Source organism: Piliocolobus tephrosceles, chromosome 13 (assembly GCF_002776525.5).
Source record: "Piliocolobus tephrosceles isolate RC106 chromosome 13, ASM277652v3, whole genome shotgun sequence".
Taxonomy (NCBI): Eukaryota; Metazoa; Chordata; class Mammalia; order Primates; family Cercopithecidae; genus Piliocolobus; species Piliocolobus tephrosceles.
In genome coordinates this window covers 9876301-9901143 of record NC_045446.1, presented here as the reverse complement: position 1 = coordinate 9901143, position 24843 = coordinate 9876301, and the positions used below count along the sequence as shown (strand labels likewise).

Sequence of the window (24843 nt, the reverse complement as noted above, 5' to 3'; positions counted from 1 at the left end):
CAGCACTGGGCTGTCGTCATGGCTACATGGCCCTCAGGAAGGCCTGTGGTCACCTGGGGAGAAGCTGAGCTGGCAGAAGTCACAGAGCAGGGTGCCCCCTAAGAGACCAGCCGAGCCTGTTAGCTGCACCAAAGGCATCTCCTAGCTTTATTAACGGGCCCGCGCTGCAGAGTCAATATAAAAACACAAAAAGTCCCATCAGTTTAATAACAATAAAAAACCCCAAAAGTGGAAAACTGAGGGGGCAGGGGAAGAGACCCCTGGGCCAGGGGCACGAGGAGCCCTGCTCATGGCACCAGGCCTGGCCGCAGGGTCCCCCGGTATTGCTGTTGCTACGAGGTCGGGGGGCAGCGATTGTCCTGTGGGAGCCACCGTTCGCTTGGGTCGGGGACCCTCACTTCTTCTGGGGTGTGCTCAGCTTCTGCATGCCCCGGATCTTGTCCAGCAGGCCAGAGATGAAGGCCTGGGTGGGAGGATAAACATTAAGGAGACCAAACCCCTAGAGGACAGGAGCCAGGCTCCCCTCACCCCACTCCCCCCCACCCCCGGGGAAATCTCTTACCTCTGTGGGTTTGTAACAGTCAACCAGCAGCTCCTAGCAGGGGATAGGGGAGGAAGGATAAGTGAGTCCTAGGGAGTGGGGGCCTGGAGCTCACCTTTACCGACTTCCAAGGGACTGGGGCCACCCTGAGGCACAGGAGATGCCACAACCGCCTCACAGCTAGGCATTGGCCCCATTCCACTGAGGCAGGAGCTGAGGCTTGAGGGCCTGGCTCCACAGCCTCGCTTTCCCAGGGCAGTGCCTCAGGCAACCCGCTGCCCCTCAGCCCCCTCACCTTGACCCTGGCAGCCCGGGCATCATCACTCTCCATGTCCAGAAGCTCATCCACATCAATCTCCAGTTCTGGGATCTCTTCTTCCTGGGGTGGGGGTGGGGGAGGAGGAAGAGACATGGGCCTGAGTTGGAGAGAGGGGTTGAGGCCCCTGCCTACCTCTGAGGAACCCGGCCCTCTGCCCAGCAGACAGAACGGCAGCTGCTCTGAGGAGGAAAACAGATCAGGCCCGTGCCAAGGCAAACTGCCCAAAGTGGGGTGGGGGGGGGAGCTTCCTGTCCCTGCCAGTGGGCACCGGGGGTGCCAGACAAGGCCAGACAGCCAGGGCTGGGGACTTTGGGCCGGGAAGCCAGCAGATGTGTCTCCCCAACATCCGGGCCCCCCATCTCACCAGAGTACCGGTGGGGGCAGCTGTCCCAGCTTATCATACCCCCTCCCCTCCCCCAAACACCTGTCACAGCTCCCCGGGAGCGAGGAGGAAGTGAAGGCTGAGGGGTCACTGGGAAGGACCCAGGCCTGGCAAAGAGGAAACAAAGAGCCCATGCTTTGGTGAGGGAGGGGGTGCCCACCACCCTGCCCCACCCTCCCCAGGGAGCCCCTATCCTGTTTATAGTCAGCTGCATTCCAGGGCTGGGCTAGGGTAGGCAGGCAGCACCGGGCAAGCCCACTCCTCCACCCTGCCCCCCGGGGCCTGAGTCACCGTCTGAACAACCAGGGAGTCATGGGGGTGGAGAAGCAGAGCCCAGAAAGCGGGCTAGCCTGCACGCACGCCAAGATGGAGCTCCAGGCTAGCCCACAGAACAGCCCAGCCCCAGTCGCCTACCAGACCAGCTCCGTGTAACCACAGTCTAAGCCACTGGGCACTAGGCGGTGAAACCTCCTGCCGCTGCCAGCCCAGACTAGCCCCCTTGCCTCTTGCCCAAGGCCCAGACCACCCCTTGAGGCTTCTGGAGGACACTAAGCTGACCTGGGGAGTGGCATAATGGGGGCCAGGGTCCGAGGCAGCGGAGAAGATAGAAGTGACTTAGGTCAGGGAAGAAAGAGTATATATTGGGGGCAGGGAGTGCAGAGGGGAGGGGAGCGCGCAGGGAAGCAGAGCGCCCTTTGACTCCGGTGACAGGCAAGCTCATAGTGGGGCTCCCAGGCGGACCGGCTCGAGACCGATTTTGGGGTGTCGGCGCGGGGTGGGAACACACCTGGCAGTCGTAGAGGCGCGTAAGCTGCTCCAGGATCCACTCCTCTAGGTTGAGGCGCTTCCGTAGTTCCTTGCGGTCATACTTGACGGTGACCTTCCCTTGGCGCCTCACTGGGCCCTCATCGTCCGCGCCACCCGGCCCCTCTCCTGCGGCCCCGGGGGGGCTCTGAAAGTAGACGCGTGGTCCTGGGCCGCCACTGCCCGGTCCGGGGGCCGGGGCCGCCAACGCCGCGCCCCCCGCCGTGCCGCTGTCCGCCATGGCGGCCGCCGGGGCCACGTGCGCGCGTTGGGCCCCTCCCTGCGCCGCCGCCTCCGGGACGCCCGCCGGCTGGCTCGGGTTAGCTCGCCGGCTCAGCTCCGCGCGGCTCCGCGGCGAGGGCGGCGGCGGGGGCGCCCGGGGGCAGCTGCAGCATGCGGAGCCCCCGGGCCTGGCCTGGCCGCGCCCCGCCCCCTCCCCGCCGATCCGCCCGCCCTTTGTCCCCCGCGGCCGCCGCCCGTGCTGCCGCCGCCGAAGCGCTTTCTCTGTCTAGCTCTTCCTCCGCCCCCCGACCACACCCCCTTAAAGGGCCAGCCCCTCTACGGGCCCCTCTCCCCTACTCCGCCCCCACGCAGGGGTAGGGGAGGGTCTATTCGGCAGGGGATGGCCTAGCTGTCCGTATCACCCCCAAATGCAACCTTCCAGTCCCAAACCCAGGCGTTCTAAGCGCTCAGGACGACGATTTGCGCTCACGCCAAGACCCTAGTCCTCATTGGACCCTTCCTCATTCTATCCTCATTGAGGCCATCTGAGAATAGGAGCCATCTGAGAATGCAGGGGAGTGGACATCATGTGCAGACAGGTAGTCTGGTGAGGAGACGCTGCGGTCCCCGATGTTCAGGTCCTCCAGCCCTCGGCCAGCGAGGGGCAAACGGGCTGCTCCGCACGGACCGACACGTGGACTGGGCTCCCGGGAAAGTAGGAGTGGAGAAGGCGGGCAGGAGCTGTCCGGGTCCCTAGACTCTGACTAGCAGGTCCCACGCCCCCAACGGAGGAAGCCGGGGCTGAGGGGTGAGCGGTGGCATCCGACCGGGCCAAACGGCCGACCCCGGGCAGCCACCGCCCACCGGCAAGATGGCGCGGGGCTCGGGCTTGTGGGAAACGGAGTCCGCGCCCGGCACCGCCCCTCCCCCGCTGTGCGGCCAGGCCGGGAAGCGCAAAGTTGTTTGGGGCCTCCTCTGCACCCCGCGACCCGTGTGTGCACAGAGGGGGAAACTAAGGCGCAAAGAGCTGGGCAGTGCGGGGACCGGGACTCATAATAATAAAGGCGATAATCGCGGCTGCCCCTACAAGCGTGCGTCCGGACCGCCGCCCAGTCGGCTCCGCCGAGAGGGGGCCGTGCCGGGGCTTCCGCACCCCAGCCCTGCGGCTCCTCGGTCCTTCACATAGCCCTGGCTCACCTCCTATAAGTGGACGGCGCATCCCGTTCCCTCCTCTATTTGATTTTCTGCATCTTTAAATGGCCTCATTCATTCGTTTATTGTCTGTCTCCCACTTTTAGATTGTGAGTTCCAGGCTGAGCCCTGCTTGGACATGGCCTGCTGGTGCCACCAGGCTTGAATGGTCTTCAAATCCACTGCTATTAGGCAAATTATCTGGTTCCCGCTGAACCCCAGCACCTAGAACTATGTCACACTCATAGTAGGTCGCCGCATTGGTTGAACAAATGATTTTGAAAGAATGAATGGCTTCCTCTGTGCCTGCATTTCCTCAGAAGGTTGTAACAAAGATTAAATAGGAAAATTCGTGGAAAGTTCAATTACTACACCATAGAGGTTAATTAAGTCGCACTTCTAGATAAAACGGGAGATGAGACTTTGAACCCAGGCTGTGTAGCTCAAACCCGCTGACACGAAGTCTCTACTCAACCTTCTCGCCTCCCTGTAGACACCACCCAGTAAGGCTGCGCAGCCCCCCGGGGGATGTTTCTGTGGAAGGCAGGCTCACCTTGTGCCATCCCAAACAGGGTCTTGGATCTGAGAGGCAATGTTTCTGCTCCAGCCCCTCACAGACACTCGTGGGATTCAGAGATGGATTGGGATTGGCCCTGGGGTCACACAGCTGGGGCTGCATCCAAACTCCAACCCAGGACGTTGGGCTCCTCCTTTGCCCTACAGTCAGAGAGAAGAGACAAAGAGAAGACTGAGGCTGGGCACTGTAAGGGCGATGGGCTCACAGGGCTCAGTTCAGGGAAGGGTAGAGTGAGCTGACCCCTGCCCTTCCTGTTCCCCTCCTCTGACCTCAGCCTCCCTTCAGCCAGTCTGGGACCCGAGGAAGGGCTGACCCTCGCTCTTGCGGATTAGACAGGATCCACCCTCTCCACCGGGAGGCCCGTCTGTGGCCTGGCCTCCTGCCCTAAGCCTGGCCTGACAGGAGGATCACTTGACCCCAGTCCAAATTTCCCACCACACCCCACCAGGCCAGGCCAGCTTCCTCTGAACCCAAGCATTGTTTGCACCTTGCGGGTGCACACGGATTAAAGGGGAAAACCCTCAAACAGCCCCTAATGCCCAACAACTTCTGTGGAGGTGGGGCCTGCGGGCCATGAGGACCTCCAGCCCTAGCTCTGCCCCCAAGATGCTGTGACCCTGAGCACTGACCTTTCTGTCTGTCCTCCCTCAGGGTTGGTGTGAAGGTCTCCGGCCGTGTCCACAGGTCAGGCATTCTTCCTGACTCTCCCTCTTTCCCCTTCCTGTGCCATGCCCAGGCACACCCAGATTCCTGTCCAGTTCCCATGGCTATCCACCCAAGATGACTTGGTGCAGGTGGGCATGCTGGCCTGCCACCAGCTTGGAAGCTGGGCCACAGAACCTTAGTCTTGGGGTAGAAGAACTGGGTTCAAATCCTGGCTCTGTCCCATGGGCCGGGAGGCTGTTTGCAAGTGATTTACCTGCCTAGAGCCTCTTCACGGGGCTTGCGCTCCTGACCTCTTGTGGTTGGGACCCGTGCCCAGCCCTGGCCCTCCTGCCTGAGCCCTACTGGGACTGGAGTGTACCGCTGCTCCTCCTCCTTCTAGCCTCAGGCTGTGGCCACCTCGGCCCTACCCTCCCAAGGCCCCAGCCCCCCCTCCATTAGAGTGCATCATTGAAGCAGAGGCTCTGGGGAGGGTCCTGTGGGTCAAGACCGCTCCTTAATCAAGGGTAGAGTCCGGAAAGGGTTCCTGCCTTCACCATTACTGCCTGCTGAGAAACCCTATTACTGTTACCAAGGATGGAAGTGTCTGGGAAGGAAGGAGCCCTGTAATGGGGGCTACCCTAGCCTCCAGAGACACAGGGTTGGGGGAGGAGAGAGGCTTAAGCCCAGGAAACAGGTGCCTATCCTGTTTTTTTCCCCAAGGAGCTGCTGCCCAATGCTTCTCTAAAGTACCCTTGCCCAAGGCCTAGGGCCCACAGCTGAGACTCCCTAAGCTAAGGCCTTGGCTCCAGGCTTTGCTAGCCCTGGCACAGGCTGGAAGTTCCCCTGCCCCAGAGGTGACCTATGCCCTTTGCTCCCTCCCTGGTGTCCCCACAGCTTCCAGCCACTCATGTCAAGTTGGCATCTCCCACCCATTTGCTTATGTATCTAACAACCTTTAGGTTCTGGACAAGGTGACTGAGGCACCTAGAGAGACTAGGTTCTGCCACTAGCAAGAGGCTGCTAGCAAGAGCCGGGCTTGAACTCCAGCCTGTGAGGGCAGAGGCCAAGCTCCACCTGGCATGGCTCTGTTTTCCCAATGAGGTCTAGAGGCTCCTGGGCCTCAGGAAGTGGGAGGGTTGAAATCCTCCTAAGAAGCCGTGTGACCTTGGGCAAGTCCCTTCCCCTCTCTGGGCCTCAAGTGGAGATCGTAATCACACCCCACAAGGCCAGGGCTGAGAGCTAGGACATCTGCTAGGTTAGAGTTGATGGAGAACTTGGTGGGGTGTGGAGGAAGGCCAGGGCCAGGCAGGGCTCCTTGTGGGGGTCTCAGAGCCTGGGGCAAAGGGGCCTGCAGGGGAGCGCCTCCTCCACTGACCCCTCCTCCCCCAGAGCCAGCTGCATCTCTTTCTGGGTTTCTAGGTGACTTGGCTGGCCCCTCTGGATGAGTTCTACTTTAAACCTGCTGCTGTTACTGCCTCTGTATTGGGGGGGCTCCCACAGGGGCCCCCAGGCAGGAACCCCCCCCACCAGCCAAGCCCTGCGGGAGGGGCTGCAGCCCCCACCCATCCCATTGCCCATGCGCCTTCCCCGCTCCCATCCCTGGAACGCAGATTTCAGGGCACCTGCTGTGGGCCAGGCACTGCAGAGCCCCTCCTCAACCCTCCTGTCTGGAGACACCCGCAAAGCTTCTGACCCCCCTAGGCAGACAACAGCGTCCCCGCCGCGGTTCCCAGCCAAGAGGCTCACAGTCAGGCTCCAGTCATGGGAGTCCGCGGCAACAAGAAGGGGGCTGTTCTAGGGCCCACTCTCGAAGACCAGGAGGCTTGGGTCCTCAAAGGAGGTGGCAGGCGCCCGGCCTCCCTGGGCCAGGGACGGGGGAGGGGCGCCTGCCGGCGGGAGGCCCATTAGCCGGCTAAGTGCTCCCAGGGAGGGGGGACTGCGCAGCAGAAGAGTGGGTGAGGCGAAGCCAGGGCAGAGGGGGGCGGGGGAAGCTTTTCCTGCATTCAGCTAAGTGCTGCAGAAGAGGGTGGGCGACAGGGCTCTGCGGCGACCCCCGGCCCAAGTCCAGCCCTCCTCTGGTATTGCAGCCCCCGTCGCTCAGAAACCTCAGTGGGCTGATCCCGGACCGCCTTAAGCAGCGCCCTCTACACCCAGTCCCTCCAGCTGCTCCCCAACAGCCACTTCGGCCCCCAGCACCCTCCTTCCACCATAGGCCTGAAGAATCAGGTCCTGCTGAGCCCGGCAGCAAAGCCCCCGACCGATTCGCGTGCCCCTGCCCCAATCCCTGCTCCGGCTGCAGTCGCCGCCCCGGCCGCCAGGGGGAGCCGACGCGGGGCGGGCGGGTCCGACGCGGTGGGAGGGGGCGGGGCCAGGGAGGCCCCGCCCCGGCCCCGCCCCGCCCGGGCCCCGCCGAGTCTCTGGTCGGTCCGGGACAGACTGGCGGGCGGGCGGGTACTGACGCCGCGGGGCCGAAGCGGGCCAGGCGGTGGGAGCAGCGGCGCCGTCAGTCCCCGTCAGGGCTCCGTGGGTCCCCGACCCGCCCCTGGCCCGGCCATGGCGGGCGCCCAGCCCGGCGTCCACGCGCTGCAGCTGGAGCCGCCCACCGTGGTGGAGACCCTGCGGCGCGGGAGTAAGTTCATCGAATGGGACGAGGTAAGTGCGCGGGCCCCTGCTCCGCCCAGATCCCGGGACTCTTTCTGTCAAGCTCGACCAGTCGCTGGGGACCCCTACCCCAGCTTCGCCTGCCCGTGGCGCCACCCTCATCCCAGCCTGGCGGCGCCCCGGAAACTTAAGTCCCCGATCGTCTCCATAATGAAGACCTTGTCCCCCCAACTCCCAGTCTCTCAGCTCTGGAAAATTGGGCTCCACTCCTTGGCACAGAGACTTTGAACCCCAATAAATCCCGTTCCCCCGTTTTCATTCGCCCTTCCCACCACACCCTGCCAGACTAATTCTGTTTCCCCGATCCTGGCCTTGTCCCCAGACCTCTGCTCAGCACTAGACTCCCCGCCTGCAGGACCCTGACCTCCAGGCTGGCTTGGGGCATCCTCATTCTGGGTGTGTGCCAGGGCGTCCCTACTCTCTCCGGTGCCCTGCCTGAACAGTCCTCGTCCATTCATCATTTTTCCCCCTATTCTGGTTGGCACCCCTTCGCCCTGTTTCTGAATCCCAGTTCAGCTCCCTGCTCAGGTGGGAGCACCCAGTCACCCCCTAGGGGAGACTTTGCCCCCCAAGTTCCTCCACCCCTGGGAACTTTACTCCCCACTCCTTAGGCTTGGGATCTTGAACCCCAATACATCCTGGCCCCCCTTTCCCTGTCCTGCCCCTGGTGCTTCCCAAATGCCCGTGTCCCCACCTTCGGCTGCCCATCCCCATCCTGGGTCCCCTCTTCTGCCCCCTGGGCCTCTCCTTCCCCAGGGCCTCCACCCGGCCGGCCTGAGCTTCCTCGCGGCTCCTTCCCAGTCAGGCACGGGGCTGGAAGACTCTGGGCTCTTTTCCGGCTGGGTGGGGCCCCGGGGTAGGCGTGGGAGCTGGGGGGAGGAGATGGGGGCGTGGCCCGAAGCGGCAGGTGTGTGAGGAGGGGTGCCTGGGTGCCCCAGAGGCCGGGGGAGACCCCTCCCCCCAGGCTGGCCTGAAGGGAAAAGTTTCTTCTTTTCCTTCCACTGTGATAAACCCAAATAAGGAAGTGGGAACAGGGAGAGGGCCCTGGGGGTGGGGTGGGGGTGCTGACAGAGGCTTGGGGCAGGAGAGCAGGGGGCCTGGGCTGCCTTTGAGAGCCAGACCTCTGGGGAGAGGTAGGGGGGAAACCCTAGGGGCAGTACCCATAGACTCTCCTCCCTCCTCCGCACACCAATGGGGGGCCTCAGACCCAAGGTAGAGGGGCTGGGGGCTGGGTGTCAGCGCACTGAAGTGGGGAGGCCTATGCATCCCCAAAGTTTTGGGGCCTTCTGTCCCTTCTGTTCCCAGATGAACACCGATACTTTGTAAGCAAAGCCTGCCATGGGTGGGGCTGCTGCAATCCCCATTCTCCAGAAAAGGAAACTGAGGTCTGGAAAGCAGAGACTTATCCCAGGCCCCACAATGGGGTGTGGCTGAGGCCAGGAGCTGGGAGTCTCCGCTCCCTGCTTCCCAGGTCACAGGACACTGCAACCACACTGCCTGCAAGCAAGTCCTGGCTCCGATGACCTCGGGCAGGCTACGAAGTGTGCCTGTAACTAACTGTCCTCATCTGTAAAATGGGAGTGACAACAGCACGTCTCTTAGGCTGGTTAGGAGGCCTTCGTGTGCTCGAAGGTGCTAGGTGCATAGAACTGTACCTGGTGTGCAGTAGGGGTGACGTGTGTATATGAGATGTATTGATGATGACAGTATTGTCCACCAGACACTGAGCAGCTGTTTAGGGGTGGTGCCCAACATGAGGTGGGGTCCTTTTCTGGCTGGAAGAGCCTGGAATGGGAGAGTTCTACCTGTAGCCACTTGGTCACTCTGGCCCTGGCTGAGTCTAAGCCCTGGAGAACAGCCCCTCTGGCTGCTGGTCCTGAGTCACACGGGGTGGCCCTGGGAGTTTGCCAGGGACTGGGCCCTTCTCAGAAAATGGTGCTGGCATGCACTTCCCTGCCCCCTGCCAGCTGCAGGGCTGTTTGAGGGAGGAAGAGCTCACTGCCCTGTCCTGAGAGTAGGGCGAGTCCCCTTCTAGGGGGACTGTTCTTCTGTAAGATGGGGATGAGCTTTGAGGCTGTGAGGACCCCGGCAGATGCGGTAAGGTGAAAAATGGACTTTGAGGCAGACCAGGGGGTCATCGTAGTATCCCAAGGGACGCAGAAGGGCAGTGGGAGTCAGACTTCTCACTTTCATGCCTTAAACATTCCGTAGTGGGGTGAATTAGGGGGGCTGTCACCGTCACAGAGCTCTCAGCACTTCTGGGGAAACGGAGCCCAGGATGGGGGCTGGGGAGCCCTTCCAGGTGTGACACTGAATGTCACACCTAGGACCTTGGCTTTATTCTGAGGGCCACAGGAAGCCACACAGGACCTGTGGACTGGATGAGGTTTCGTCTTAGCTCATGGGCAGGAACTCTGGGGTGCATGATGGGAGAACCCCCAGGGCCAGGCCTGCACCACAGGCCTCATTCCCTGACCCCTGCTGCCCTGTGCTGACCCCAGGAGACCTCCAGTTGGAACCTGGTGACCCTGCGTGTGGACCCCAGTGGCTTCTTCGTGTACTGGACAGGCCCCAACATGGTGAGGGGGGGCGCTGGTGCAGCTCGCTCAGGCCAAGGGCCCCTGTCCCAGACCCCTGCCCTGCCCGTGGGGGAGGGGCCCCGCTGCAGGCTGACCTGTCCCACTGCTGCCCAGACAGGAAGTGCTCAGGGCAGGAGCTGAGGCTGGGGCTATAGCCAGGGGCTGGCCACTCCCTGGCCTGGGTAGGGAGCTTGGAGGCTCCTGGCTGTCACCCTACAGCCTCTCATACCCAGCCCGGCATCTGGTTCCCCCCAGGAGGTGGACACGCTGGACATCAGTTCCATCAGGGACACACGGACAGGCCGGTATGCCCGCCTGCCCAAGGTGAGTGATGGGACCGGGGAGTGAAGACCACAGCGAGGCTGTGAGGCCTGGGAGCCCCTCCTCACCCTTCGCTGTCACCTACTCAGGACCCCAAGATCCGGGAAGTTCTGGGCTTTGGGGGTCCTGACGCCCGGCTGGAGGAGAAGCTGATGACGGTGGTGTCTGGGCCAGACCCGGTGAACACAGTGTTCTTGAACTTCATGGCCGTGCAGGATGACACAGCCAAGGTGGGCTGGCACCAGGGGACAAGCGGGGAGTCACTGTCTTATTCTGTGAGTTAGCCGTCACTTACTGAACACCTGCTGTGTTCTAGGCTGCTCTGTGACCTTCTGTGTACCAGGGATAGTTGTGGACCTGGGTTATGGCTGGGCAGCCCCTCTGTCCCCCATTCACCGCCTCCCCGTGTATACTGGCCCCCCAGGTCTGGTCCGAGGAGCTGTTCAAACTGGCTATGAACATCCTGGCTCAGAATGCCTCCCGGAACACCTTCCTGCGCAAAGCGTGAGCCCCAGGCCACCTGAGGGGGGAGCCGGGGGGTTCACATGGCCGTTTTCAGGGTGTGACCTCTTCACCTGCCTCCCCAGATACACAAAGCTGAAGCTGCAGGTGAACCAGGATGGTCGGATCCCCGTCAAGAAGTGAGCATCCCTTCCCCCAGCACCTTCCTCCTGCCCTGACCTTGGTAGCCTTTGTCTTCCACTGACCCTGAACCCCTCCTGCCCGCATCAGCATCCTGAAGATGTTCTCGGCAGACAAGAAGCGGGTGGAGACTGCGCTGGAATCCTGTGGCCTCAATTTCAACCGGGTATGTGGGGTGGGGGCAGGGGCGGGGTGGGGTGTCATGGTGGGCACCCACCCTTCCAGGGCTGGCTGCCCCTGGCCTCTCACCCCACACTCCTCGACCTCCAGAGTGAGTTCATCCGGCCTGATGAGTTTTCCTTGGAAATCTTTGAGCGGTTCCTGAACAAGCTGTGTCTGCGGCCGGACATCGACAGGATCCTGCTGGAGATGTGAGCAGGGCCCAGCCTGCCTCCCAGCCCCTATGCTCTGTGTTTGGCTTCTGCTTAGCGCGCCTCTAGCTAGCTCAATGGGGAGAGGAGAAACTGGTGGGCCGGGTCCTGGAGCGCCGGTGGGGGGGTGGTGCCCGGGAAGAACCTGTCGATGATGTGCCTGTGCTCAGAGCGGCTATTTCTGCCCCTCAGTTACAGGTAGCTCTGGGCTAACCCTGTACCAGGGTTGGTTTAATCAGCGCACTCTGCAATGGGGTCCAAGGCTCAGGTGTGTTGTGAGGTCTGGAAGCAAGGAGTGGTGGGCTGACCACTTGGTAGCTCCTCAGCCCTGGCCATTGCCAGTGCCCACTAGTCTGCTGCCTTGACAGTCCTGAGTGGTCAGGAGAGTGAAGGGGGAAACTGAGGCCCAGAGGTTGGCCATGACTCACCCAGAGTCCCACTCACTGGGTGCCAGACCCAGGGGCAGGCCTTCTGACTCCTTTGCCCAGGGCAAGGGCTTGGTGAGGGGATGGGAGCCCTGCAAGGCTCCATCCTCACCCGGTTTCCTGCCCCCTCCAGAGGCGCCAAGGGCAAGCCATACCTGACACTGGAGCAGTTCATGGACTTCGTCAACCAGAAGCAACGCGACCGGAGACTCAACGAAGTGCTGTACCCGCCGCTGGGGCCCTCCCAGGCCCGACTGCTCATCGAAAAGTATGAGCCCAACCAGCAGTTTCTGGAGCGAGGTGAGCTGGCCAGGGTGCAGGTGGGTGGGGGCAGGTGGGGCCCCAGCTGACCCTGCTGATCCCCTCCCACCCCAGACCAGATGTCCATGGAGGGCTTTAGCCGCTACCTGGGAGGCGAGGAGAATGGCATCCTGCCCCTGGAAGCCCTGGATCTGAGCGCCGACATGACCCAGCCGCTGAGTGCCTACTTCATCAACTCTTCGCATAACACCTATCTCACTGGTGAGCGGGGAGCAAGGGTGGGGCCCATGACCTCTGCCCTGTAACCCATGACCTCTGCCCTGTAACCCTTGCATTGCCCCACTCCTCCTGGGGCACGGTCCTTTTGGCCCATTTGCTCATTCATTGGCCAGTGCTGAGGATGCAGGCAGGGAACAGGCAGCGGCCCTGAGCAGGGGGGCCTCTCTGCGGGAGTGTGCCTCATGGTGGCTTTACCAGGGAAGGACTGGAATGGCTTGTGTTAGGGCCTGCAGCAGGAGAGACTGCAGGGTGCATTTTTTTTGTTTTGAGACGGAGTTTCGCTCTTGTTGCCCAGGCTGGAGTGCAATGGCACGATCTCGGCTCACCGCAACCTTTGCCTCCCAAGTTCAAGTGATTCTCCTGCCTCAGCCTCCCAAGTAGCTGGGATTACAGACATGCGCCACCATGCCGGGCTCATTTTGTATTTTTAGTAGAGACGGGTTTCTCCATGTTGATCAGGCTGCTGTCAAACTCTCAACCTCAGGTGATCTGCCTGCCTTGGCCTCCCAAAGCGCTGGGATTACAGGCATGAGCCACGACGCCTGGCCTGCAGGGTGCTTTTAAGAGGCTGGAAGGGGGTTGGGTGTGGTGACTCATGCCTGTAATCCCAGAACTTTGGGAAGCTAAGGCAGGTAGATCACTTGAGCCCAGGTTTTGAGACCAGCCTTGGCAACATAGCATGACCCCATCTCTACAAATAATTTTTTAAAAATTAGCTGGGTATTGTGGTGCATGCCTGTGGTCCCAGCTGCTTGGGAGGCTGAGGTGGGAGTATCCCTTGGTTCTGGGAAAGTTGAGGCAGGAGTAAGCTGTGATGGCACCACTGCACTCCAGCCTGGGTGACAGAGTGAGACCCTTTCTCAAAAAAAAATTAAATAAATAATAATTTTTAAAAAAAGCAGAAAGGAAGCTGGAGGGGGCAGGGTGCAGAGTGCTGGGGATAGGTGCCGTTAAGAGAGGGGGAGCAAGGCAGGGCTAAGCCCAGGGGCCCAGAGGTACTTGGATTCATCCTGAGTAGGAGGAACAGGCTTTTTGGAGGGTGAAGCAGGAGAGGTGATGTGACCTGATATGATATGTTCTTAGAAGGATGATGCCAGGTACTCTATAGAGATTGGATTCAGGCCAGGTGCAGTGACTCACGCCTGTAATCCCAGCACTTTGAGAGGCTGAGGTGTGTGGATCACCTGAGGTCAGGAGTTTGAGACCAGCCTGGCCAACGTGGTGAAACCCTGTCTCTACTAAAAATACCAAAATTAGTGAGGCATAGTGGTGGGCGCCTGTAATCCCAGCTACTCGGGAGGCTAAGGCAGGAGATTCGCTTGAACCAGGGAGGCGGAGGTTGCAGTGAGCCGAGGTCGTGCCACCGCACTCCAGCCTGGGCGACAGAGTGAGATTTGGTCTCAAAAAAAAAAAAGAGAGATTGGATTGGAGGCAGGGAGGCCTGGAGTCTTCCACACAGGAAGTGGTGTGAGCTGTGCCAGGGCTGAGATGGGTGGAGGGAGGGAGGAGAGGGGGCGATTGTTGACTGAGGAGCTACAGTGAGCCTCAGGGATGACTCCCTCAGCTCACGCTGGTGGGATGGTTAGGTGGTGGGTATCTATCTGAGAGATGGAGAGCCCTCTGCAAATCCAGCATGGCCTGGTTCCAGGTGGGGCCAGGATGGTGAGGAGCTGGGCTGGTGGGCGGCCTTGGTGACCGAGCCTTGCCCCCAGCTGGGCAGCTGGCCGGGACCTCGTCGGTGGAGATGTACCGCCAGGTGCTGCTGTGGGGCTGCCGCTGTGTGGAGCTGGATGTGTGGAAAGGACGGCCGCCCGAGGAGGAACCCTTCATCACCCATGGCTTCACCATGACCACGGAGGTGCCTCTGCGCGACGTGCTGGAGGCCATTGCCGAGACTGCCTTCAAGACCTCGCCCTACCCGGTCATCCTCTCCTTCGAGAACCATGTGGACTCGTGAGTGAGCCCCTGGCATGAAACCCCATGGACCCAGGGACAGCCCTCCCGCCTCAGCGCTGTTGGACTGCTCAGGGACCTCCAACCCTGTGAACCGCCACTGACCTGTCCTGTAGACCCCAGCTTCCCCTAGGGACCTCTGACCTCTGACCTCGGCTCCGCAGGGCAAAGCAGCAGGCAAAGATGGCTGAGTACTGCCGCTCCATCTTTGGAGATGCACTACTCATCGATCCTCTGGACAAGTACCCGGTACGGGGGCTCAGAGCGAGGGTGGGGGTATGCGGGCCAGGGTGCTACGGACCTGGTCCAGGGCCCTGACTCGTCCATGCCTGCCCAGCTGGCCCCAGGTGTTCCCCTGCCCAGCCCCCAGGACCTGATGGGCCGTATCCTGGTGAAGAACAAGAAGCGGCACAGACCCAGCACAGGTGGCCCAGACAGCGCCGGGCGCAAGCGGCCGCTGGAGCAGAGCAATTCAGCCCTGAGCGAGAGCTCCGCTGCCACTGAGCCCTCCTCCCCGCAGCTTGGTAGGGCCCCAGCCTGGCCCGCCACCCTGACCTGACCCCAGCCTCTGGCCTCATGCTCTCGGCGCCGGGACACTTCATCCCAGACCCCCAGCCCATCCTCCCGCCTCGCTGTGCACCTGTTCCCACAACTGGCCTCTCTCCTCACCACCTGTCGGCTGGTGTGGGGCCTCTGACCCCTGACCTCAGGTGCATGCCTCACCAAGCTGCATTGAGTCCACCTGCCCAGTTAGTTATCATTTCAGCTGACCTCTGACCTCTTACCCCTGACGATTCACCTCACTATGCCCCCTCCTTAGACATGGCTCTGGCTTACCCGTGACCTGTAACCCCTCTGTGTCATCTTTTACCCCGCTATTAAGGCTGTGGTACCCTACTTCCTGACTTCTCACCCTACGGAACCACCCTATCTGCCTCCCTGCTGAATATCACCCCAGACCTTTACCTTTGACCTATGATCCCTCTCAACCACTACTGGGTTTAATACTCTCTGACCCCTGACCTCTTGACTTCTCCCCAAGCCACACTTCTCTGAGAATACCCTTGAATTCCCCACTGAGTCATCTGTACATACTGGGAGAAACCCCTCCAGGCTTCCTAAGCAGCTATGTGGTCCTGACCCCTGACCTTGTGGCCCTGTCCTCTGCAGGGTCGCCCAGCTCTGACAGCTGCCCAGGCCTGAGCAACGGGGAGGAGGGGGGGCTTGAGAAGCCCAGCCTAGAGCCTCAGAAGTCTCTGGGGGAGGAGGGCCTGAACCGGGGCCCCTATGCTCTTGGACCTGCTGACCGTGAGGATGAGGAGGAAGATGAGGAAGAGGAGGAGCAGACAGACCCCAAAAAGCCGACCACAGATGAGGTCAGGCCCAGAGGGCGGGCAGGTCGGGGAGGTAGCATCTATTTACCTCCCAGGCAGTTTATTACCGCCACTGGGGTCTGAGGGTCTGACCAGCAAGACCGACATCACCCCGCCTCCTGGGGCTCAGTGTGGGTGTGAGTGAAGGTAGAGGAGGGGTCTTCAGTCATCAGGAATGGAAACAAGCATACAGTTCTCCTGGTGATGTGGCCTGGGAGGTGCGAGTTAGGGCACAGAACTGGCAGAGGGCAGCCCTGGGCAGGGAGGTGGGGCTGGCAGAGCTCAGGAAGGGGGACAGCATGTGCAAAGGTCCTAGGGCAGGGCCGGGGGTGCAGGAGCGGGGAGCATTGTCATGGGGGGCATTGAGTAGCTATGAGGAGTGGTATACAAAAAATCAGTCTGAGCCATGGGCTCACACCTGTAATCCCAGCTACTCGGCAGGCTGAGGTACGAGAATCCCTTGAACCTGGGAGGTGGAGCTTGCAGTGAGCTGAGATCGCGCCATTGCTATGATTTTGTAGCCTGGGCTACGAAAGGACACTCTGTCTCAAAAAAAAAAAAAAAAAAAAAAAGACATTGCTATAAAGACAATTACTGGGGCAATTAGTGAAATTTAAAGATGAACTACATATTAGATAATATGTCAATGTTTTGTTTCCTGAATTTAATTATTGTATTGGAGTTATATAAGAGAATGTCCATATATGCTGAAGTATTTATGGGTAAAGGGTCATGATGTCTGTAATTTACTCCTAAATGATTCAGTAAAAGTAATGATAATTGCAACAACTATATGTGCTGGGCGAGATGGCTCACACCTGTAATCCCAGCACTTTGGGAGGCTGAGGTTGGCGAGTCACCTGAGGTCGAGAGGTTCAAGACCAGCCTGGCCAACATGGTGAAACCCCATCTCTACTAAAAATACATAAATTAGCCGGGCAAGGTGGCAGGCGCCTGTAAACCCAGCTACTTGGGAGGCTGAGGCAGGAAAATTGCTTGAGCCGGGTGGTGTCCAGGGCGCATCAGTGAGACCCCGGGAAGAAGATTGTTGGCACCACCAGCAGTGCGTGGATAGTGGTGGGAAGAGGGTCGGCACCTCCTTCATGGGGGCAGTGAGGGAATGGCCAGCTGTGGCGGGAGTGGCACTGCTGACCCTGGGTTGGGGCCCACAGGGCACGGCCAGCAGCGAGGTGAATGCCACTGAGGAGATGTCCACGCTTGTCAACTACATCGAGCCTGTCAAGTTCAAGTCCTTTGAGGCTGCTCGAAGTGAGTAGGGGTGGGTGGCAGCCATGGGAGCTTGCCCAGCTCAGCCCTGCCAGGTCTGATGCCATCTCTTGGCTCACCCCAAGAGAGGAACAGATGCTTCGAGATGTCGTCCTTCGTGGAGACCAAGGCCACGGAGCAGCTGAACAAGAGCGCAATGGAGTTTGTGGAGTATCCTTTGAAGGTGCTGTGGGCGGGCAGGCCAGAGTGGGGCGCTTGCAGGCCAGCTGCGGTGTTCTGTCCCCACGTGTGCCACCTGCACAGGGTGCTGGCCCTCCGGCGGCTCTCCTGCACCCTGGCCTGTGGCTCGGGCAGGTCCAGGCAGTCTCAGGGGGCATGGCTAGGCTGAGAAATGGAGGCCGGGTGTGGGGGTCACAGGAGCACCTGGCTGAGGCTGGAGGTGAAGGCTGATGTGGTGGGCCTTGGCACCTGTGTGGCCCCTGACCACCAACCTCAGATACAACAAGCAGCAGCTCAGCCGCATCTACCCCAGGGGCACCCGCGTGGACTCCTCCAACTACATGCCAGGGTGCTTCTGGAACGTAGGGTGCCAGCTTGTTGCGCTCAACTTCCAGACTCTCGGTGAGCCCTGGCCCCCCCATCTTGATCCCGACCCTCAGTCTTACTGACTTCTGACCCATGATCCTGCTGGTCTTGCCTGAACAGACCTCTGACCCTGTCTAATCCCAGATCCCAGGGGAACCCAGCCCCTGACTCACCCGCCTCTGCCCTTGGCTGATGCCAGACCCCTCCCCTGTCTGATCTGTCCTGGATCCGGACCCTGATGCCATTTGAGCCCACCCCTGGCCCTGGACCTTGGATGCCATCTGACCTGATGGTCTCCCGTCCCCTACATGGCACCGTCCTGCCTGATCCCTGGCCCCGCTCAACTGGCCCATGGCACCCCAGATCTGGCGATGCAGCTCAACGCAGGCGTTTTTGAGTACAACGGGCGCAGCGGGTACCTGCTCAAGCCGGAGTTCATGCGGCGGCCTGACAAATCCTTCGACCCTTTGACTGAGGTCATCGTGGATGGCATCGTGGCCAATACCTTGCGGGTCAAGGTGGGGCCTGGGGGTGCTCAGGCCAGGGATGTCCTGGGGGCAGGACGCTCAGCATCTGCCTCACCTTCCTTGGCCCACCCCCCAGGTGATCTCGGGGCAGTTCCTATCCGACAGGAAGGTGGGCATCTACGTGGAGGTGGACATGTTTGGCCTCCCTGTTGACATGCGGTACAAGTACCGCACCCGGACCTCTCAGGGGAACTCGTTCAACCCCGTGTGGGATGAGGAGCCCTTCGACTTCCCCAGGGTGAGCCTGGCCCCCGCACCTGCTCAGGCACAGGGCAGATCCAGCACAGACCGCCCCGGTTCTCAGGTGGGAGAACAAAAACCAAGTACACTGTTGGCGACTGGGGATCAGAAAGTGGGGGGCACCATGGGTCCCCCAGGACCTGCCTGTCTGAGCGTCAGGCTCCCTGCCCTCCTCAGGGTAAGACACCAGGGTGAGAAGGTGAGATGGGGTTGGGGGTATCAGCTAGAGGTCTTGTGTCTCCTGCGAGGAGTGAACGCAGCCTGCCCCGTCTCCGAGGCAGGAGCTGAGTTCACAACCCCAAGCTCATATCCGCTCTTCCGCACCCTGCACGGCCCTGCATGGACGCGGCCTCTGCTCCCAACCTAGGCGCATGCGTTCTTGGTTTCCTGCTCATGGCTCACTCCCGTTTCTAAACTGGCGATGACCAGAACTGTCTGTGGGGGACCTGAAGGGGCCTGGCTGCCTGTCATCTTGCCTCAGGGTCCTGATGGCTATAGTCATCCATTAGGCCAGGCCATGGAGTTGGGGCCAGCCATCAGCTTAGTGGCAATGGTGACTGATGGTCAGTAGGCCAGCTTGTCTGAAAGTCTGCTCTGTTAGGCTTTGATGGCTGTGGTTAGCTGTGGCTTGGTAGCCAAGGTGGCTCAGGGTCAGCCCCGTGGCTCAGCTCCAGTCTGGCCCACAGGTGGTGCTGCCTACGCTGGCTAAACTTCGCATCGCAGCCTTTGAGGAGGGGGGTAAATTTGTAGGGCACCGGATCCTGCCTGTCTCTGCCATCCGCTCTGGTGAGGCCTTGGTGGGCTCTGGGAAGCACAGCGGGCAGTGGGTAGGGCCCCCGCCTGGCCCAGCAACCCAACCTTGCCTTCCTGCCCACCCAGGGTACCACTACGTCTGCCTGCGGAACGAGGCCAACCAGCCGCTGTGCCTTCCGGCCCTGCTCATCTACACTGAAGCCTCGGACTACATTCCTGATGACCACCAGGGTGAGCTGGGGGTGGGCTGGGCCGGCCTGGCCAGGGAGTGTGAGGGACAAGGGCCATCCCCAGGGCCTGGGAGTTGCCGAGCTGGATGGCCCCGACTGAGTGGGGAACAGATCCACAGATCCAAGGACGAGCTCTGGAATTCCTCATTGTGACCAGAGCTGGCGGGTGAGGGTGGCCTGGGGGCTCTGTCTCTGAGACCCTGGCCTTCTGCCTCCCCGCAGACTACGCAGAGGCCCTGATCAACCCCATTAAGCACGTCAGCCTGATGGACCAGGAGGCCCCGCAGCTGGCCGCCCTCATTGGGGAGAGTGAGGTGAGCCGGGGCAGGGCAGGGCTCAGGCTCACTGTGACCCAGGGGGCCGCTGGACATGACTGCTGTGGCCACGTGAGGAGGACGCTTCTGGTCTCTCTAGTGCAATAGGCTTGGCAGCCCTGGGATTTTGAGGAGATGAAAACCACCCATTTGCATTCAGGATGCCTTCAGGTCAGACCTGGGTTGGAATTCCTCCAGCTCCATACAGGCTCAGAGTGGGGGCACAGGGGTCCCACTCACTTTGTCAGGGCAGTGCGAAGCCACAGAAGCTGTTCATGTGTGGTGTCCTGGGAGCCATGAGGAGGGCAGTGGCTTCCGTGGGGAGGGGTCAGGCTCGGAGGTTCACCTGTGCTTCCAGACCCAGTCCCCCCGGGGCCTGTGGCAGGCAGGCGGGGAGAGAGGACTGCAATTAGGGCTGCCCGGAGCTGTTAGCGGAGAGGCTGGTACCCACTCTGCGGTTGGTGGAGTCCTCTGTTGATTTAATCAGGAGCTGAGCAGCATGGAAAATGAGCGACTGTAGGCAAGGCTGGGGGACACAGGCAGGGAGGAGAGCAGGCTTGGGGCTGGGCCAGGCCTTTCCAGAACAATCTGGGTGTTCCTGAGTGCTTGCAGTGGGCTGGCATTATGTTATCTTCCCCACAGCCCATGTGGAAAAGGGGTTTAGAAAGGCTTGATTGATAGCTCTTTTCATGCAGACAGCCTCCTGTTACAGAGCAGCCCAGCAGTGGCTTGGACTAAGGGAAGCTGACAGGGGTGCTAGGGGCCCTGGGAGGTGGTAGGGGACAGGAGGGTCTGGAGGGAACAGCATTTCTGGAAAGAGCATTCTCCTTTCTCCCTGCAGGCTCAGGCTGGCCAAGAGATGTGCCAGGACACCCAGTCTCAGCAGCTGGGGTCTCAGCTGTCCCCAAACCCCACCCCTAGCCCACTGGATGCCTCCCCCGGCCGGCCCCCCGGCCCCACCACCTCCCCTACCAGCACCTCCCTCAGCAGCCCAGGTAAGGAGCAGCTTGGGTCAGGGGTGGGCTGCGGGGAGGTGCCCCACCACCCCGTCCTTCAGCTCCTCACAGGGCCTCTGCTCCCTAGGGCAGCGCGACGATCTCATCGCCAGCATCCTCTCAGGTAGGGGGCGGGGTACCCGGAGGCGGGGGGGCTGCCTTGCAGTTTCCCCCACCCCCCGCCTACCTTTCCTCTGCCACTCCCAGAGGTGGCCCCCACCCCGCTGGATGAGCTCCGAGGTCACAAGGCTCTGGTCAAGCTCCAGAGCCGGCAAGAGCGAGACCTGCTGGAGCTGCGCAAGAAGCATCAGCGGAAGGCAGTCACCCTCACCCGCCGCCTGCTGGATGGCCTGGCTCAGGCACAGGCTGAGGGCAGGTGCCGGCTGCGGCCAGGTGCCCTGTGAGTGTCTGGGCCGCCTGTGTGCTATGTGTGCTGGGTGCACTGAAGTGAACATGGGGGTCGGTGGGCATGGAGAGATGGCAAGAGCCGCTCCTTGACCCCCAGGGAGGAGGGTTCGGGTGCAAGGACGGGGGAGGCTCTCCACGCCAGGCACCTCCGTGGCCCCCAGGGAGTGACATCTCTTTTGAAGCCCATGAGGAGCATGTTGCCCAAACAGGCTCCCATCACTTGTGTGGAGCTAACAGGCCTCCTGGTTTGCATAACACACCTGGCCCCATGGGGTGGTGTCTGCCATCGGTTGCTGGGATGTGCTCCCCCCAACACCCTCCCAATCCCAGTTCATGTGACGGACCCAAGCATCACCCAGAGGGGTTCTCCTCGCAGAGGCAGGGCTGCTGATGTGGAGGACACGAAGGAGGGGGAGGACGGGGCAAAGCGGTATCAGGAGTTCCAGAACAGACAGGTGCAGAGCCTGCTGGAGCTGCGGGAGGCCCAGGTGGACGCAGAGACCCAGCGGAGGCTGGAGCACCTGAGACAGGTAGGGGCCTGCAGTGGCCGGGGAAAGCCTCCTGGATAGATTGGTCATCAACCCGGCGTCACCTGTCAGCTCCCTGTGTCCATAGGCTCTGCAGCGGCTCAAGGAGGTCGTCCTTGATGCAAACACAACTCAGATCAAGAGGCTGAAGGAGATGAACGAGAGGTGAAGGCCCAGGATGGTCTATGGGAAGGGCTGGGGACTTCTAATACCAGAAGGAAGGCAGAGTCTGTGCTTCTGCCGCTGACCCCTCCTTTTCCCCTGCCGACTTCTCAAGGGAGAAGAAGGAACTGCAGAAGATCCTGGACAGAAAGCGCCATAACAGCATCTCGGAGGCCAAGATGAGGGACAAGCATAAGAAGGAGGCGTAAGGGCACCGGGGCCAGGGGCCATCTGGGTACTGGGGAGGCAGGGCGGGTGCCTGGGCCCCGAGCCAGCCTGCATTGCTCCTGTGCAGGGAACTGACGGAGATTAACCGTCGGCACATCACTGAGTCAGTCAACTCCATCCGTCGGGTGAGTCGGGCTCCTGGGCCACCCTACCCCACGTCCCTTCCTTCACTCAGACACCTGTCTCCGTGCCTGGCCTGGTGCCACGTTGCCCTCAAGGTTCTTCTAGAGCCTTTCTCGAATGCCCAACAGCCCCAGGGTACCCGCATCATACCCAAAGCCAACTGTCTGCACCAGTGCCCCTGGCTTTGGTATCCTTGGGCCTGGTCCTTTCACAACCCTGATACATCACCCTGGGAGCCTTCACCCACCTGACTTCTTTTTTTATTTTTCTTTGAGACAGAGTCTCGCTCTGTCACCCAGGCTGGAGTGCGGTGGTGCGATCTTGGCTCACTGCAACCTCTGCCTCTTGGGTTCAAGCAGTTCTCTTGCCTCAGCCTCCCAAGTAGCTGGGATTACAGGCATCCGCCACCACGCCTGGCTAATTTTTGTATTTTTAGTAGAGATGGGGTTTCACCATGTTGGCCAGGCTGGTCTGGAACTCCTGACCTCAGGTGATCTGCCCACCTCGGCCTCCCAAAGTGCTGGGATTACAGGTGTGAGCCACTGCGCCTGGCCTCGCCCACCTGACTTCTATACCCAGCCAGAGCCTCAAGGCCCTAGCCCCTCAGGGCCCCTCAGCTGAGCCCTTGCCCACCCCTATAGCTGGAGGAGGCCCAGAAGCAGCGGCATGACCGTCTTGTGGCTGGGCAGCAGCAGGTCCTGCAACAGCTGGCAGAAGAGGGGTCCAAGGTGAGGCCATGGGCGAACAGGCGGGCAGATGGGGTGCAAGGCAGCCAGGCCTCGCCTGTGATGCCCGTCCTCCTCCCACAGCTGCAGGCCCAGCTGGACCAGGAGCGTCAGGAGCAGCGGGCGAGGCTCCCCCAGGAGATCCGCAGGAGCCTGCTGGGCGAGATGCCGGAGGGGCTGGGGGATGGGCTTCTGGTGGCCTGTGCCAGCAACGGTCACGCACCTGGGAGCAGCGGGCACCTGTCGGGCGCTGACTCGGAGAGCCAGGAGGAGAACACACAGCTCTGAACTGGCTGAGCAAGAGGTGGCCAGAGGGCCAGGGTGGGCGCTGGGTGGAGGGCAGGAGGCAATGACACTAATGCTTTTTTTTTTTTTTTTAACTTTTTATCTAGAAATTTAATTTTTTTAAACCTGGGGCAAGTACCTGCGCTAACTCCCTTCATCCTCCTGGGGCCCCTCCTTCCTGCCCTCAGTCTTAGGTTAGGGCCCTGGTCAGGGCTTTGCTCCCCGTGACGCCCACACCCTCGAGGCAGCAGTGTCTCCTCCCTTCCCTGGGAGAGCTGCTGGAGCTTCAGGAAGTAGGTGTCACATTTTTTCTCTATTCTTTGGGGATTTTTTTTACATGAATAAAAGTGGATTTCAGGGACCCTGTGTGCAGTGTGATTTGGGGTGAGAGGACTCTGGGCCTACGTTTCCTCATCTGTAAAATGGGCTTTGGGCATTTGGTGGGGTTGAGGGCTCGCCTCCAGCCAAGGACTGCTGGGTTGAACCTGAGCCTGCCCTGCCGCGTTCTGTGAGCTTCCCTGTTCCTGTTCCCCCATCCCCACGACTTTCATCTCTCCGAGGCTCTCCCTGTTCTGTCTTCGCTGAGGCTCAGGCCTCTGCTTCAGGAAGCCTTCCCTGCCCCCCTTCCTGTGGCCTGATATGACCCAAACGCCTAGCATCTTCCGCCCGGGCTGCTCTGGGCCCCCGACAGGCAGTTGACTCTATCGGGTGATGGATCAGCCAGGGTGGAGCAGGGCAGCTCAGAACCTGCCCAACACCAGGGGACCCGGGTCTTCAGAGATAGGTGGGCAGTAGGCCTGCCTGTGACCCTGGGGGAAGGGAAGTGGACAGTCACAGACACGCAGGGGCTGGGCCACCCAGCATCCCCTCATCCCTGTGAGGGAGATGTTATGCCTATTTTACAGATGAGGAGACTGAGGCCCGGAGCCATCTCTCGTGTGCCAGGCCACAGCTAAATCAAGATGTCCTGACCTGGAGGCAGGGCGGGCCTGGACCCTCCGTGGTGGACTGTCTTCAGCCAGCCTGGACCTGTCCCTTGCCTCGAGACCAGCGAAAAGTGGTGGAGAGCCCACAGTGCGGGCTCGAGGGCGGGGCTGGGCTTGCAGCAGGGTCGGCTTGGCACCTCTTCAAGGCCTCTCCCAGCTTCCTGGCTCTTCCTAGGCTGCCCGCCTGCATCCCTCCTCCAGGGGAAGGAGGCCTCTTATCTGGGTTTATCTCCTGCCAATCGAGTATCTTCTTTGCTTTGTTTTTGCTGCAGCCTCAGGCAAACAGATGGGGTGGGGAGGCCAGGGAAACAGGCTCCGGAGCAGGGCCCTCCTCCCTCAGGGTCAATGCAGTGGCCACAGACTTCCTCACTTCTGCTGTGGGGCCCTCCCCTATCCCCTAGTTCTGCTCACTCCAGTGTATTCCGTATCCAGGCTCCTCCGCAGCCAACTCCCATCTTCCTGACTCTAGCTGCTGTCCACTGAGGGACACCAGCTAAATTGCTAACTCCCGGGTGTAACATTCCAGCCCCTCAGAAGCCTGGCCTCTACTGCTCCCCTGTCCTTCCATGGGTCCACTCCTCCCTGCGCCGGGAGGGATAACCCTCACCCTCACCTTCAGATAGCAGCTCTAGCCGCCGCCTCCCTGAAGCCCTCTGACTGACTGCCCTGCCGACTTCGGGCCCTCGGGAGCTTCCGCAAGCAGGGCCGTCGCGCAACGGATCTCTGTGCCCCGCACGAAGCATCGGCTCGGATTACAGGGGGCGCCAATAAATCTTTCTGGTACGGAGCCCCCGCTCTGTCCGGGTCTCCGCGTGAAGCCTCGGTTTCCAGCGACCGGGCTGCTGCCAGCCTGGCTCCGCCGCTCCCTCCCGCCCCGCGCGGTCGGCCAGGCCCCCGGGCCGGCCATACAGCAGCTGCTGGCAAGGGCTGACCCAAATAGGAGCGAGTGACCCTCCCTGGGGGGCCGCGGCACGGTTTACAA

At 61.0% G+C, this 24843-nt stretch overlaps 2 protein-coding genes and 1 long non-coding RNA gene across 5 annotated transcripts; 2 read left to right on the top strand and 1 right to left on the bottom strand.

Moving 5' to 3' along the window:
• Positions 1–119: 119 nt before the first annotated feature.
• Positions 120–3123, bottom strand: PPP1R14B (protein phosphatase 1 regulatory inhibitor subunit 14B). The gene is given in 5 exon segments (XM_023186353.2): positions 120–463; positions 563–595; positions 837–920; positions 2030–2311; positions 2313–3123. Coding segments are annotated over 5 exon segments (597 nt in total). The 5' UTR covers positions 2442–3123; the 3' UTR covers positions 120–394.
• On the top strand, positions 1430–3825 carry LOC111522347. Of its 2 annotated transcripts, none has more exons than XR_002725231.2 (2): positions 1430–1703; positions 3567–3825. It is a non-coding gene; the product is annotated as an uncharacterized LOC111522347 (long non-coding RNA). The 2 variants fall into 2 exon arrangements; XR_002725230.1 differs by lacking the exon at positions 1430–1703 and adding an exon at positions 2670–2875.
• A 3243-nt stretch (positions 3826–7068) lies between these two features.
• PLCB3 (phospholipase C beta 3) lies at positions 7069–24673 on the top strand. Of its 2 annotated transcripts, XM_023186241.1 has the most exons (32): positions 7069–7333; positions 9844–9921; positions 10177–10245; positions 10332–10472; positions 10667–10746; positions 10830–10883; positions 10975–11050; positions 11155–11255; positions 11814–11980; positions 12056–12202; positions 13933–14173; positions 14338–14422; positions 14511–14697; positions 15344–15549; positions 16719–16815; positions 16899–16983; positions 17270–17394; positions 17722–17876; positions 17962–18123; positions 18812–18911; positions 19005–19109; positions 19331–19422; positions 20264–20417; positions 20506–20541; positions 20625–20817; positions 21202–21355; positions 21441–21517; positions 21630–21719; positions 21810–21867; positions 22507–22593; positions 22675–22894; positions 23781–24673. In XM_023186241.1, the coding sequence occupies exons 1-31, from the start codon at positions 7235–7237 to the stop codon at positions 22876–22878; spliced, it is 3705 nt and encodes a 1234-aa protein (XP_023042009.1). In that variant the 5' UTR covers positions 7069–7234; the 3' UTR covers positions 22879–22894; positions 23781–24673. The 2 variants fall into 2 exon arrangements, with proteins under 2 accessions (XP_023042009.1, XP_023042008.1); XM_023186240.1 differs by lacking the exon at positions 23781–24673 and having other exon boundaries at positions 22675–23236.
• Positions 24674–24843: the final 170 nt, after the last annotated feature.